Source organism: Cygnus olor, chromosome 1 (assembly GCF_009769625.2).
Source record: "Cygnus olor isolate bCygOlo1 chromosome 1, bCygOlo1.pri.v2, whole genome shotgun sequence".
In the NCBI taxonomy this organism is placed as follows: domain Eukaryota; kingdom Metazoa; phylum Chordata; class Aves; order Anseriformes; family Anatidae; genus Cygnus; species Cygnus olor.
In genome coordinates, this window is record NC_049169.1 from 75,899,984 (window position 1) to 75,915,905 (window position 15,922).

Here is a 15,922-nt window from a genome sequence, read left to right on the forward strand (position 1 = left end):
AAGGTCTTTGGCACTTATTCTGGTGATGAACGAGTCACAGAGCTAAACCTGTCCTCTAGCTAGCTGCTTTCGACAAAGGTAGCAGTCATCTGATGTGTGTCCCAGATGCATGACCGCTGGAAAACTCCTCTCACTTTCTTTCTGGGTTTGCTTGCTTCTTCCTGCAAGAGTGAAGTTGCAGGGTTTAAGCTGTAAAATGTATCAAGTCTGACTAGAGTTTTGTTCTAAGCTTTTTTTTTTTTTCCTAAATCCCATATGAAACACACACACTTTCAGCTTTGGGGCATTTTAGGACTAGATGCTCAATGCAGTTTTTTCTGAAGGCAGGAATGATTAAAGCCAGTTTGCCTGAGAAGTACTGGGTTACATATGTGTGAGATGAAATGACAATTATATGAATATTCTAAATTGAATAGGAAGTCCAATCCAAACCACCAGAGATGTAGTTCAGTGATAAGAGCACTTCAGTGACAATGTAGGCTTGTAAAAATATCACGTTTCTGCAGGTATTCGATTGTGGTCTCATGACACGTTATGCCATCCCTGAGGTTGTGTTGGCACAGACTGGGGTGAGATGGGGAGGGAATAGTGCTGTAGATTGGATCACTGAGCTAAGGCATGGGGGCACAAGGGTTTTAGGTAGGTTAGTGGGAACTGCTAGCATCAAAGCCAGCATTAAAGGTCCTGCCTTGTGGGACTGTGAGCTGGATTTTACCTTACTGTGGCATAAGGTACTTGCTGAGAACTGTTGAATAAATGATCAATAAATGCTCTTCGTGTTCCTCTTGTCTTTCCTGAATGATTTCTTCATGTATCATGTCACTCTGCATTTCATTCTTTTAAATGGATTTCTGTCTTATGTCTACCTCAGTTGGTGTTAAAAATCTTAGCTTGCCATATGATTTATATCATTATAATATGCATTTATCTGGGTGGACAAAGCCAAACTATTTGTAATAAATCTAATCCTGTTGTAATAATCACTTGATTTGGGTCATGGTGAACATAGCCGAGACATGTTCAAATTAATATTAATAAAAAATAATCCTTTCCTGCCTTCTGACCAGCACATAGTAAAGAAGTGGAACTTGCTGCCACAAGAATTGGAAACAAAGCATTTAATGAGATTTTCAGAAAGATTACATATTTTTATGAGTAATAGCATCCTCAGCATTAGCTAAGATGAAAAAAAAAAAAATTGAAAGGGAAATCAGTTCTTAAACTGGAGGCTGTACACCAGGGTTAACTCCATGGAGCCTCGGAGAAACTTTCTCTGTAGTTTTAAGGACTTTTTTCTTTCATCTTCTTAAACTGTGGTGGAAAATGAGTTTCTGCATAGGATTTTTATTTTTTTAAATGCAACTGAGATTAAATGTGTGAAGGCCATAATTTAGGCCTTTTGATACCAAGGTTTTGGAGACTGGAGTACTGGCAGAGATATTTTGTGTTCAGGAAGCAAAAAGGATTTGCCAGTGGTATTTTTTAGGGTGGCATGGAGGCAAGCCTTTGCAGAAAAATTTACTCCTCCTGCAATAATACAGCTAGTATAGAGGAGAAAAGCACAGTGGTAAAATTAGTATCGTTCCTTCTGCCTTTAGAAACAGTAAGGAAAATAACTGGATAAAAATGGCCTTTTAACTGAGATGTGCAGGTAGGTACCTTTTGCTCAATGGTAACAGTTTCCAAACTGGAGAAGGTACCAGGAGATGGCAGCATCCACCAAGGCCTTCATGAATCTGCTCACGTTTAGTTGGTACTGTGGGACCTCCTTACCTGGAGATTGTTTCAAAATCTTCCATTTGAGTCTTTTTTTCCCAAAATCTTTGTTAAACGTTAATTCAGCATTCAGATAGTTCCATTCTGTTGGGCTCAGTGATTAAAGGGTATTGTAAGAAAAAGGCATGTGAAGGTGAACTCAGTATTCTGTGCCCTATTTATGTTTTTCACTGTCTCATAGGAGGCACGTGGTTTTGTTTTAAAGCTCTATAAGGACTGCAGAATAATTTACAGTTATGTGTGAAGAGATGGAAGAGATCCAGGGACTAAAGGAGGAGAAGAGATTACTGATTTACAGAGCCAGTTTGACCTGTTCCACAGACTTGAATATGGCTTGTTGAAGTGACAAAGTTAGAAACCGTTAATTTAGCAACATCAGGGCCAGGTTTACAAAGGTTTTTAAGAACACTGGGGATGCAGCTCAATTTCTTGGCCCAACTTGTTTCAGGCATGTTGGAAGTTGGGAACAATGTTCGTTTGCATGTTGTCAGTGTGCATATACCTTCAGAAATCTGGATTTTTGAGGAAGGGTTTTTCTTCTGGCAAACTGGTTTTGCAGTGGTGGTCTGTGAATCTGTGTTCAGCTAGACCTTTTGGGTTCTGTCTGGAGTTGGCTGCATTTGAGCAGTGTTTTTATGGGTGATCTGAGCTTTAGGAGGAAAAGAAGTATGAAGACACAAACACAGCATTTATTGTCATTTAGTCATTATAAGGACTGTTTCCCTTATTAAAAATACATCTGCTGGTATTGCATTTTGATGTGTTCTAAAACAGTAAATGTAGACACTTCTGTTCTATATTGCATTTTATTTCCTTATTATTTCAAGATAACTTCAGAAGATTTTATTAAATTATATTGGTGCCTCTTTTTCTTTAGTTTTGGTGCTTGATGAAGGTTTGTAAGGCTTTTTTTTTTTTTTAACTCTAAAAGTTTGTGATGTCCAATTCAGTCATTCCTAGTTATTTCTGGGAGGGCCACTGAAAGTCATAGGGAATATTAATATTTAGAACATAACCCTTGAAGAGATGAGGATTTTTTTTTTAATACCAAAACATAGGCCTGCCATTGCTTATACAGCAACTAAAAATGCCTTCAAGATGACCTATCCTTTAATCTTAGAACAAGAGTGAGCAGTTGGGTCAGGAAGGTGTCAGAGTCTATTCTCATTCCTGTTTTTGACAAGCAGATAGTTTGGTCTCAGGGGGGTTCCCTTGCAAACTATCCCTGGCCACTTAAGTTGGGAGCATGGGGGACCTGAAGCCAAATGAAGGATTCGTGTCTCTGAGCCCTACCTGGAAACTCGTCTGATCTGCTAAGACAGGGGGCTCGTAAGCAAAACAGCAGCAAAATGCAATCCTAAAAATTTGAGATTTTAAAACTTTCCTCAGATTATGATTGTCAGGAACTTAGCACCAGATGCTGTGGCAGTACTGAATGAAGTTTATCTAGGTAGAGAAAGCTGCTCTTTCTCTAGCAAGTTAATAAGATGGCAAGAGTTTTTGAATACCACTGAAGTCTTTTGAAGTTGTGTAAAAGTCCTTTGGATTTATTGAAAACTAATCAGTATGACATAGCAAAGAACCAAGCAAGCCTAATGAAGATGAAGTTGACTGTTGTGGTGGCTTTTTTTTTCCCTAAGCACTTGACCTTGTTGATTGGGTAACAAATAGGCTGAGTGTTAAAGGGCTGGTTATCAGATGAAATAGAAACTGTTTTTGTGTGTTTAATTAGAATCTTTTATTCTTTGTTTAATGCTGTTTTTAATCAAGTTATTAAAATGCTCTTTTAGCTGAAATTTGGCAGTCTGATTCTTTCATTGAAGAGATTTTAAATATCCTTTACCTAGTCAACAAAACTTGATAAAAATAAGCATTAATTTTTTTTCCCAAACTCCCCTCTCGTCTTCTTAATTAAATGAGTGTCCAAAAATAGGCTGAGTACTTTCCTTGCATCTCTGTCTAGGAAAGAAGCATTTAATATAAATGTGAAATTCCAAACTGTTTGGCTACAGTATGGATTGAGACTTACAATTCACTTGTTGGACTGTGAAGCATATCTTACTGTGTGTAGATGCAAAACAAACAAACCAAAAGAAAAACCTAGAGCAGTGTATTAGTGAGAAGTTGTTCTACTCAATAGTAAAAACTCAGAGGAGATAATGCAACATGAAGTCTTATGTATTGAAAACTTTAAGGAATAATTTTGACTGCCTTTAATGATCAGTAGAGTTAAAAGAGCCTGGGACTTGTGTCACTCGATCTAACAGGATACCTCTTAGGATTAGCAGGGCACTTAATTTTCTGAACACCAACTACCAGAAGTAACACACGAACACATAGTTGCAAATTGATACTTCCTCCTATGCAAACTTTACAAGAGAAAGATTGTTGTGAGGGCAGTAGGCAAAAATTCAGGAATTTGATTCCTTGCTCTTCTACAAGCCTCCAAATAATTTTAACTAGAAATGGTTAAACACATTGTGTATATCTGTTTTCCACCTGTAAAAGCTGGCTTTTGTTATGTGGTTGTCACACATATTGGGGATCTTCTGGTGCTCCCACAGTATGAATATATTGGTATATATATGCATTCATATATCTCCTCTTAAGTGCCACCATGTACAAAGGCGGAACCTGAAATCTATCTAAGAGATACCAGTTCTTACATACCGGGGGGGACCATCTCCAGCTACGAATCCAGCCTTCAGGCTCTTGCAGATACACTGTGTAGATCACAAGCTGGGAATTTGCCTTCTTACAAAATTACAAGTAAATGCTAATTCTGTTTAGATTTAAAAGAATGTATTACTTTCTCTTTAGGTGCAAATCTTTATAAAAATGCCAAAATAGTCAATGATTTTAGTGTTTAAAATATGGTCTTGTGTAGTTGTGGCAGCCTTGTCGTGGTATTGACTGTCCCTGTTTCCTGACGAGTTTGCTAGGCTGCTTCGAAGCTCCCTTACCCCATAGATGAAGTCCAAGATGAATTTAGGTCCCAGTTACTTCCTGTGAGCTATACTGTGCAAATTACATTTGCAGTTACAGTGGTATTTACTGTAACTACTGGTGATAGGACCTTAGTACAAGGAAAAGCTCATGTAGCACAAGTCAATGTGCACTGTTGGCCCATGCATATAAAACCATAATGTCTTCCTTGGTGCTACAATGAAAAGGAAAAAACAAGTGTGATAACCCCATTTTCTGGAGCTTAAAGTATTTTATGTGGGCTGGAGGATGTGCAGACTTGGATCTGGGCTCATATATATAAGCAACTGAAAATGATCAATTATCTGTGGTGTCGTAAATCCTTGTTGTTTGAGCTGTGACAGGTGCAATATTAGCATTGCCAACTGTAAAATCCCTGTAACAGAGCTGGACTTTTACGTGGCAGTGGAGTGAATGACGAACAAAAGTGCTATCAGTTACTCTGACCTACTATCTCAGGTAATCTTTAGGCCACACTGACTCCATCACTTTTTGCCATGTGGCCATTTCACTGCTTCACTAATGCTAGTTCTGTTTTGCTCTTCTCTGGTTACTCTCTGCTAGTGCAGTCTGCATTACTTGATATAGATTGCACCTCTCATACCACCAAATAGTCATTGCTGTTTACTCAGGTGGTTAGGTTATGTGGCCTTACATCATGGATGAGCATTAGGATGATATGGTGAGTCTCATGAGCTTGCCATAATATGAAATGATCTTTGATATTGTCAGCCATGGTGAAGCTGAACTCTCATTTGTGATACTTTTTTCTTTCCTGTTCAGGAAAAGGTAAAATAAATATATATAAAGCTCATCCTAAGTATGTTGAAAAAGAAGCGGTGGATGATTAGGATTTGTGAATTATTCTGTATTGGAAAAGAAGCTGTTGGAGATACACTCTAAAAAAAAAAAAAAAAAACACACACAAAAACAAAACAAAAAAAAACACACAAAACCCAACAAACAAATAATGGAGCTATTATAATAATGATTTATATAATTTACTTGCTTGAGCTCTGTGGTTTAGAATGCATCATGTTCTTTCTGTGTATTGACTGCATGCACCTTCCAGTGGTGTTTGGCTGAAATATACAGTATTTCAGCTATGGTTCAGGAACACTGCAACTCCGTGTCCAACAACCCCAAAAAGCATAGAGACTGCTAAGCTGAAATGGACCCATTTTAGCATGGTATTATTTACTTTCTTAAGAACTGAAAAGAATTTTACTCAATTTCATTAGCAATAAGAAAAAAATATTAGTGTTGTTATTTTCAAGGATTCTTTAAATAAAAGGCTCCTAGAGGAGCATAGAGGTGATCTTATATAAATCAGAAAAAGCAGTAGGTTTTGGACCATCACTGAGTCCCTAGCTCCTTATGTTGTACTTGGATATTGAAAAGGACTCAAAACAGGTATAATATGCCATACAACACTACATGATTTATGCCTCTCTACCTGGAGAAATATAGTATTAGGATAATAGCTAATAGTCTGATTTTCAGAGGTGTTCAGTGGCAACAACCTCAGCTGAAATGAAAATAGCACCTGCTGAGCTGAAAAGGGAGCCATTAACGTCAGCCCTAAAACTGCATTCTGTTGTTTTTACTGTTTAATGTCAGCATCTCAAACTTTTTCTAAACAAAATCTCTTTAGTTTTGTTATTTCTGTTACAGTGGGGCAAGAAAAAACGTTACTAGGGATGTACTTCATTTTTGATTTGTGCCTTCTGTCTCCGTCAGCCTTTGTCCACAAGAGAACTATTTTGGAAATTTGAAGACAATCTGTTTAGTCATTTTTAAAGTAGGCAAGAAGTGGCGTGGGAGAGATATTTTCCTCGTGTCTCCTGTTGTAGATACATATTTTTAAAAGCATCATTATACTGAGAGCAAACAGTTGAAGAATAGCAAGACTCAAGGCCCAGCTCATGCTAAGTAGACAACTGTATTCACGAATGCTTTAATGAAACATCGTAGACTTACTCCATTTGAAGATACAGTTCTCTGTGCTGAGTGTAGTGTCAGACCTGAGATGGCTCAGACTTTTTCTGGCTTGCTTACAACAAGCAGAATCTGAAGGTAAGGTTAAATTTAGTCTTCTATACCTTCTATGCACCATTGTTGAAAGTATGTGGTCTTAAGTGACTAAGGAGCACTGCTTGATTATTTTCTCTGCTGTCAATGGAAGAACAAAAGTTCAGAACTCAGCTTGGCTATCAAAATGGGCAGCTAGGATTATTTTAAGGTGCTAGGTAAACAAAAGTAATGGTGAACGAAGTGTGAGAAAACTAATAAAACTATATGAAAAGTTTTTTTATATATGTACATAAATATGCATGTATATACGTGGATCTTCTAGCTGTCTGTCGTTCAGTGTTCATCTTGCATGCCTGTTGCTGTATAACATAAGTAGGTGGGAGCTGGAGGTAGGAAACGGTGAGAATGTCGTGGAGGAGCAAAATGCAATATTTGGGATAGGTGTCAATGCAGGGAGGAAAATAGGCTCTAAATTAGGTTTGTGAGGGTAATGGTAGCTAATGTGAACATTGAAATTAAAGCAGGAGAATAACCCTTTGTTTCTGTGCTAACACATCAAGTCATGACACAGAGCAAAGGTATTTTCAGTAAGTTTGGGAGAATCTAAAAGTTTTCCTCCTTTCTTTGGGCTCATTATGTGGAGAGGAGATGGCTTTTTGGGGTAAAGGGATATAAATGATAGAATATCAATAAGATCATTGATAACTTGATAAAAAAAACTAAAAACAAACAAAAAACCACAATCACAGAATCGTCTAGGTTGGAAGAGACCTCCAAGATCACCTAGTCCAACCTCTGTCCTAACACTAACAAGTCCTCCACTACACCATATCACTAAGCTCTACATCTAAACCTCTTTTAAAGACCTCCAGGGATGGTGACTTAACCACTTCCCTAGGCAGCCCATTCCACTGCCTAACAACCCTTTCAGTAAAGAAATTCTTCCTAATGTCCAACCTAAACCTCCCCTGGTGCAACTTTAGCCCATTCCCCCTCGTCCTGTCACCAGACACGTGGGAGAATAGACCAACCCCCACATTGCTACAGCCTCCTTTAAGGTACCTATAGAGAGCGATAAGGTCTCCCCTGAGCCTCCTCTTCTCCAGGCTAAACAACCCCAGCTCCCTCAGCTGCTCCTCGTAAGACTTGTTCTCCAGACCCCTCACCAGCTTTGTGGCCCTTCTCTGGGCTTGCTCGAGCACCTCCATGTCCTTCCTGGAGTGAGGGGCCCAAAACTGAACACAGTACTGGAGGTGCGGCCTCACCAGAGCCGAGTACAGGGGGAAGATCGCTTTCCTAGCCCTGCTGGCCACACTGTTTTTTATACAAGCCAGGATGCTGTTGGCCTTCTTGGCCACCTGAGCACACTGCTGGCTCATATTCAGCCGACTATCAACCAATACTCCCAGGTCCTTCTGTGCCAGGCAGCTTTCTAACCACCCATCTCCAATCCTGTAGCACTGCTTGGGGTGGTTGTGCCCCAGATGCAGGACCCGGCACTTGGCCTTGTTGAGCTTCATACAGCTGGCCTCAGCCCATCGGTCCAGCCTATCCAAATCCTCCTGCAGAGCCTTCTTTCCCTCGAGCAGATTGACACACGCACCTAACTTGGTGTTGTCTCCAAACTTACTGAGGGTGCACTCGATCCCCTCATCCAGATCATTGATAAAGGTGTTGAAGAGAACTGGCCCTAGTACTGAGCCCTGGGGGACTCCACCAGTGACCAGCCTCCAACTGGATTTAACTCCATTCACCACAGCTCTTTGGGCCCGGCTACCCAGCCAGTTTTTAACCCAACAAAGCATATGCCAGTCCAAGGCATGAGCAGCCAGTTTCTTGAGGGGAATGCTATGGGAAGTGGTGTCAAAAGCCTTACTGAAGTCAAGGTAGACCACATCTACAGCCTTTCCCTCATCCACTAAGCACGTCACTTTGTCATAGAAGATCAGGTTCGTCAAGCAGGACCTGCCTTTCATAAACCCATGCTGACTGGGCCTGATCGCCTGGTTGCCCTGCAAGTGCTGCGTGATGATACTCAAGATAATCTGCTCAATGAGCTTCCCTGGCTCTGAAGTCAAACTAACAGACACACAAAAAAAACCAACCAACCAAACAAACAAACGATAAAAAAAAAAAAAATCCTTCACAGCACTTTTCTGTGTAATGTTAAATGTATGACGATTATGTGGTATTGAAAAATTTTATTGGGATTCATTTAGCTTGCCCTGTGTAATTCACTTTTGAGTCTTCCACACTGTTAATGTCAAATTCATGCCAAGAAGATGACTGTACTTACCTGTAAGATGTACATGCGCTGTCATTGCTTAAAAACTGAATTACCTTTTATAACTACTCATTTTGGTTCAAAGTTTTCAATGCTTTGAAGGCATATCCTATGTCAGGGAATAAAGTAAATATTGAGGTAAAAATATTTCATTATGTAAGTGAAATCCTGAAAGGTTTTGTGTCCAGCCAGTATTTAGGTATACTTGTGTTTTTTTATTTGAGTGTGTGTCTGCCTACATAATCCCTCATCTTTTAGTTTACGTATTCCCCTTGTGAAACCATAGTGAACACTTTTAAGTAGTAATGCTTTACACTTGGTAGTAGTGTCTTTCATCCAGGCATCTCATCCTACTTTAGTTATTAATTGATGTTTGATAGTCCTGGTATGACATAGAAAATATTATCCCCTTTAATAATGGTTAAGCAGAATCACAAAGTAGTTAAACACTTGTCTATAGTGGCATTGCCATTCCTGTTTCAAAGAGGTGTTTACTCTGAGTTATGTCTTCCTGTCCAGTCTCAGTAGACATGAAACATGTTAGTTTTTATCTCAATACATCTGCTTGAGGTCAATCCTGAAAGTGTTTGTGTGTTTGTAGGGATGATGGGATGACTGTAATTTGCTATGTTTAGATTAGTAACTATCTGTGCTTTCTCTCCATCATTCTTTTTTTTTTTTTTTTAATTTAATTTGAGATTCCTCCCTTGAGTTAACAACCTTTATTGTAAGATGCACTTTTTTGAAGTGAGGACATAGCCAGTAAGTTGCTCAGAAATTGGATTGGTAATTCTTGTACTGTTATTGCTATACTAGTTATAAATAGTCCACAATTCTTTTTCAGGGTAAATGCACAACTGAATACTGAACCAAACCCTCTCCCCCATTTCTGAAATGTCTAAAACCTGTCAAGGCAGTTTTTGACTTATTTTCTTTTCCAGCTTAACCCACACTATCCAGAAGGTAATAATGAAGGAAAAGCTTTGGTAAGTGAAATTTACATGTTGCATATAATCTGGGAAATACTGTATCCTTAACCTAATAAAGTCCAACATATGGAAGTCCTTTGTGGCTTTTGCTGTAGTTACATGTCACAACCACTGGGGTTATCTTCTGTGTCCTGTATAAGCTAGTGTGCAATTCAGAACTGTTGTTACAGAAAGTTTTCCATTGTGTAAAGGAAGAGAGAGGAAGCTTATTCAAATTATGCATCAAATTGGCATTAGTTGGAGTTCAGTTCTGCTTAGAAACTGCAGACATTAAATGTATTAATACTTATCAAATCAGGCATTCTACCTTATGGCAAAAACACCACCACCCTCTTTAGCAAGTAAACCAGACAAGCAAATCGGGTTACTTACATACCAGTATCAATTCAGAGGCTCTGCTAGTGGAGATGAGCCCCCCCAGGGCATGTTTGTCAGTCAAGCATGGCCCTAAATCTAAGGACATGCTGAGACTCTTTTCATTACCTGTATTGAATACATGTAAGGAGATATTCAGGCACAGGCTTAGGCTGAGCCATGCCAGACTTCAGGAAACTCTCGCATGATACCGTCACAAGGACCTAAGTTGTCCTTGCTGCAGTGTGGATGGGTTGGACGTGAAGACAGATACTTCCAGGCAGTCTGTAGCTATTACAGGTAAAGGCCTTTGTCTTCTTGTACAATGCTAAGAGTGTGCTCGCTAATTCTAACTAACGAGGCAAGGCTAGAGATGTAGTTTATAATACGTGAAAGTAGTTAAAAAAAAAAAAAAGGAGTTAAAACCCCGAGGGAATCTTATTCTTAAACAAATAGTCCAAGAAAGAATCATTCCTTCATCACATTCATGAGATTGCCATGAAAACACAGAGATCTTCTTAGAAAAAAATAAATTCAATTTCTTTCTGTTTGCCTTCTGGCTTTTGTTCTTTTAACAGACACATTTTCAAGTTTTTCTCTGGATGGGGAAGATTTTTTTTTTTTTAAATGAAAACCAAGATTCTTACATAATAATTTGCCTCCAGCACTGCAATTTTAATAAAAATTGAGACTGTTGTAAGAGTTGGTAACATTGGTTTTCTGTCTTCTGTGGTATTTGGTATAAATAGTAATATAGCAGTAACAGCTAAGCTGGCCGGAGAAATGAGAACTCTCTCTCATGAAAATATAGGAGTTCCAGCAGTTGTTTCTCTTTGGTACTGGAATGACATTTGAAGCCCCCGAAGCTTTCTGACAGAAGTCGAGATAAGTTCTAGAACATCCATTGAATACAGTGCTTACTGGAAGAGCTTGGGTTCATGCTCTCACGCTGTGAACAGTGGAGCTGGGTTCTCATACAGCTCATCTGCATTAATGTTTTAGTTCACATCATGATGGCACTTCCTTAATTGAATCACCTAATTATTTCCTATTTAAGATACTCCGTTTCGCTTTGCAGAGCAATCTCAGAGTGTGTAAACTTGTATTCTGTTGGATCAAATTTAAAGGATGCACATCTGGAATGTATCTACTGTGCTCTAGGCTCTCATGGCTGCCTAGCCCAAAAAACTAGGCTAGAGCTAATCTGAATTAAAACATATGAAAAGATGTATAGGGTAGATGTTAGATCCTCATCACAAAGGGCCCACTCCTACTGTACCATGCTATAGTAATTGGATATACTATAGAGTCTGCAATTGCAGCATTTCCAGTTCATCTAAATATTCTCTAGGCTGGGTAATTAAGAAGGAACAAGAGTAATCTGAACATGAATGTTGAAGGTGACTGCTCTAACAGTTTGGCATAATCCTCCTGAGCATTGGTTTCAACCAAAAACCAAGACCAGAGAAATTTGGTTAGACAAATATTTTCTTTGATAATGTTATCAAAACTGATTGACAATCAAAACTGGTTCTCTGTGGAAATTTAACTTTACACAGTCAGCACTTCATGTGAAAAACATTCTGTGAAAGAACAACTGATAAGTTTTGGTAACATCTCCATATAAATCCAAGCCTACAGGTGCTTTTAGCGTGTTAGAAATCCCTTTGGATCCTTCTCTCCTTTACAGTCTCATTGGAAATACCGTGAGTCAGCACTAGCTATTTTAAGTCTTCATCCTGACTTCAAGCAACTTGAGTAGCCAAGCTTCACATCCCTGTGCAGAAATTTATTTTACAATGATGCGGTGTTTTGAATTGTCCCTCAGAAGTATGGCAGTCTTACAGTATTTGGAGTTCTTGAAGGGTCATCTATGTCAGTCTTGTATCCAGTATTCATATAACATGGATCACATAAGCTTTTCTTGTACCATGGTTTTCATGTGGTATTTCTTCAGCCAGGTGATTGCCTGACTAACTGCAAAGGCATCATCTTTTTCATCTTTTGAACAAATTAATTTTGAAGTACTGCCAGTGAAGTAAATCTGCTCTAGAAGGGGGGATGGAAGTGGATCTACCCCAGCATAATTTGAAGTTAGAGCAGTAGGAAAATGAAGAGGCATACTTAAATCTTTCAGCTGAAGGAAGAAACTGAGCCTGCAGTCTGTTTTGCTTTTCATTGCTAGTCTGATGGATAAAAGGGTACCAGCTCCTTCTCTGCTGGCTGGATTTTGAAGAAGGCATAGCCATCTGTGTGTTTTGTGCCAACCCTTAACTATAAATGTGTGACAGGGCTTCCTGTGCATGTTCACTGCCTGGTTTGTAAGTCTTGATCACAGTTGCTTAGGCAACTGTCAATTTTAGGAAGCAATGATGGAGAAGAATTTTCTATGGTACGGTAGTGGGCATAGGCATCTAGATTCTGCTTAAGTCTGTCTTTTTTGCCTTAAGTGACTGGAAGTCTAAAAGGGTTTTGGCTGCTGAGACCATAAATATTGCTGGAAGTGACTAGGACTTTTGTTCCCAAGCTGTGTTTGGGCTGCAGTTCCTTGCACATTTATGGGCTGCTGCTTGAGATTTCAGCCATATTGTCTGGTGAAACACTGCTTTGATTTCTGGTAAAATTTAGCCTTGCATTGAATTGATTAATATTCTTTGTACATGTTTTTCCCACATCTAAACTACAGAAGATTTTTGTTTTTTTGTAGCATGAATACCTTTCTCTGATTTAAAGGCCTTGTTGGGTAGGGAAGGGTGAGGGGGGCTTCTCCAGCTCTCTAGAAGACTAGGAGATTGTAATGTATAGTGCATCAAAATGCAGTGCTCTGTTATAGTTTCCATTAAATCCCACGTTGGTGTATTTTATGCTGCGAAGTAGTCTATTATTTCCAATCACAGAAATGTACAGCATCTAGAAGAACACTATAAACATTGGGGAAATGGTGTCAAGAACAGCTGGGAACATGGCATTTGTTAGCGTCTTAGTATTAAAAGGCTGTCTTTGGATAGCTACCTTAGCTCCATTCATCTGCATTTTTGGGAGAGAGTGCTAGTCCTAACCAGTTCCAAACTGGTTTTTACTGTTGAGATTTTTCTTAGGATTGAGACTGGTATGCATTTACTTTTCTTGTAAAGAAGTTGGACAGTTTTGCCATGGGTTTCTTGGTCCAATTTGACATACCTCTTTGACTTCTTTCTGTCTATATTTATGAATGCCAAACGATGATGTGATTCAATGTTTTCTTTCTTACTTCCATCCCAAATTATTTTTTTCCAAATAAACACTCTAAGTTCTTTTTTTTATTTACCTTCCAGCAAGTAAGTTTGTTTAATTAAAATTTCATGATGTGTGTCACAGGTGATGCAGTTAAAACAATTAGAATAGGTTTGGGGATTTTTTTTTGAGGCTGAAAAACAATCTGAAAAACATACTTAAAAATAAAAATAATCAGTTTTAAAATGGCAGTATCTCTGCTTATATAAAGCCAGCAGTCAGACCACTTGAGAGGCTCTGCACTCACGGAGAGAAGGGGAGACATGGATGCCAGCACATTATTATTATTCTGCTGCTGCACACAGGTCTGAATCAGCTCTGAAAACGCATACATTGTTTCTTACAGAATGTCTCTGGCTCCTAACAACAGAGTTGCAACGTGATGTCTCTGCTAAAAATGCGATGACTCACAAATGAGTCAACAGCGAAGGTGTTATAGGAGGCTAACTGCTGTGCTGTGTGCCAGGGCTACATAACATGCAGGAGCAAGGCTGGCCATTAATTTCCTCGACTTTCTTTTTCATATAGCATTTTTTAAATCATCTAACCTATGGAGTTCTGCTCACATTACTGCTTTGTGAAAATGCTGGTTTGTAAGAGCCTCCTAAACTGGGTTAATATACTGAGATACTACAGTGTACTAGTTTTAACAGGCATTTTCAGAACTCTGGTTGCTATTAAGTTTAATTTCTGCTGAAATCTGTAGTGCAGTGTAATGTATTCGTTCAGGAGTAGGGCATTATCCTCGTCCATCTCTGTGCCACAAGAGGTGTCTTTACCAATTGGAATTGTAGATTGGATTTGCATTCTAAAAGGAAAGGTATTCCTGGCCTGGCATGTTTTTGTATTATTATTATTTTTTTTTCTCCAGGATTTTTTTCTTCACTTTTTTGCAGGAAGGCCCCTTCATAAACAAAACTCCATGTAAATCTGAAGTTTAGGTATGATGCTCAGTTGAGATGAGTAATACGGGAGCATGGGGTTGGTCACAATTACTAGCAAATTATATTAAGAGCTGTGAAGAAGGCTCATCTCCCAGGCTACAAGTCCCAAGAAAGACAAGCCTGATTATGTTGTCTCTAATTGCAGTATAGGTTTTGTCACCAATTACGCCATATTTGCCCTTCAAATTGCAAACACTGTATGTTTGTGCTGGATTTTTTTTAAAGCTTCTTTTCAAATCAGTGTGATGCACTGCAAGTCAGTGGTGGTAGCCCAGGAGTTATGGCATTTGCTGGTAGCCTGGATCAGTATTGCCACTCTTCACCGGAAGGACTGTTTGTTTTCACTAAGTATATCTCCTCCTTTGAACTCTAAGCCTTTGCTTTTCTAACACGAGTCCCTTACCACTGGCTATATGGTAGGGGCATTTTCCCTTATACCCCCTGGCAAAGTCCTGTTGTGCATGTGAGTAGTGTACTTCACAAGCCATCTTCTAGTTGAGTGGATGCTTAGGTTTTGTTAGACAGAGCAGGCTGCCTCTGCTATCTGCACCATGTGGTTTTTAGATGGGGTTACTCTTTTGGAAGACGTAGGTCCAGATCCTGCCAGGTGGAAGAAAAACTGAATCAGCATTTCCCAGATCCTCACGAGTCATTTAACCAGTGAACTACAGAGTGAGGTAATTCCACCATCTTCACCTTGGGCATATATCTAATTTGAATTGCTACAACTTGTGACCAGTTTGTCAGTAGTATGGGACAACCAAAACTATTTTTTTTCCTTAATGAATTTACTATTTGCTAGAATTGTTTTACTCACAGTTCTTGCACTTTTTCTCTGTATTCCTAGCAGGTAATTCACCTACTTTTTTTTTTTTTTTTGAAAAAAGTCTTGGGAATGCTTTCTTTGGCTGTCACTGACCCTATCACCACCATCTCTGAAACTGTTCATTGGCTTCTTCTTCATACTACTTTAATTTGAATTTTTCTTTCCATGAGTTCCTTTACACATCTGTACCTCCCTTTTCTTCATTGAATCAGTTTTTGCTGGCTGCATCTGCCTGTATGCTGGTTTCTTACCTGTGCAAATGTCATTGTTTTGTTCTGTTTAGGAATGCAGTGCTTCTTCTGTACTGATCATATTGTCAAATTCATTTGAAATATTCTAATTCTTTCCTCTTCTTTCAACTTCCTTATATAGACTCATCAGCAAATTTAATAATGGCTAGGTTAAATGCAGGTTCTGATGTCTGCTTACTAAATTTAATCATGAGAAACTTTCTGTG

At 38.9% G+C, this 15,922-nt stretch overlaps 1 protein-coding gene across 5 annotated transcripts in view; it reads left to right on the plus strand.

Moving 5' to 3' along the window:
• Nucleotides 1–15,922, plus strand: part of ITPR2 (inositol 1,4,5-trisphosphate receptor type 2) — a 268,838-nt gene that overhangs the window by 58,189 nt on the left and 194,727 nt on the right. For 4 of the 5 annotated variants that reach the window (XR_005816274.1, XM_040545169.1, XM_040545172.1 and 1 more), the window contains exon 10: nucleotides 10,021–10,065. The exons of the other annotated variant lie outside the window; for it this stretch is intronic. Coding sequence is in view for 3 of the 4 variants with exons in the window: in XM_040545169.1 (XP_040401103.1) it covers nucleotides 10,021–10,065 (45 nt within the window). In the remaining variant the exon portion in view is untranslated. The remainder of the gene's footprint in view (nucleotides 1–10,020; nucleotides 10,066–15,922) is intronic. 5 annotated transcript variants of the gene reach the window in all.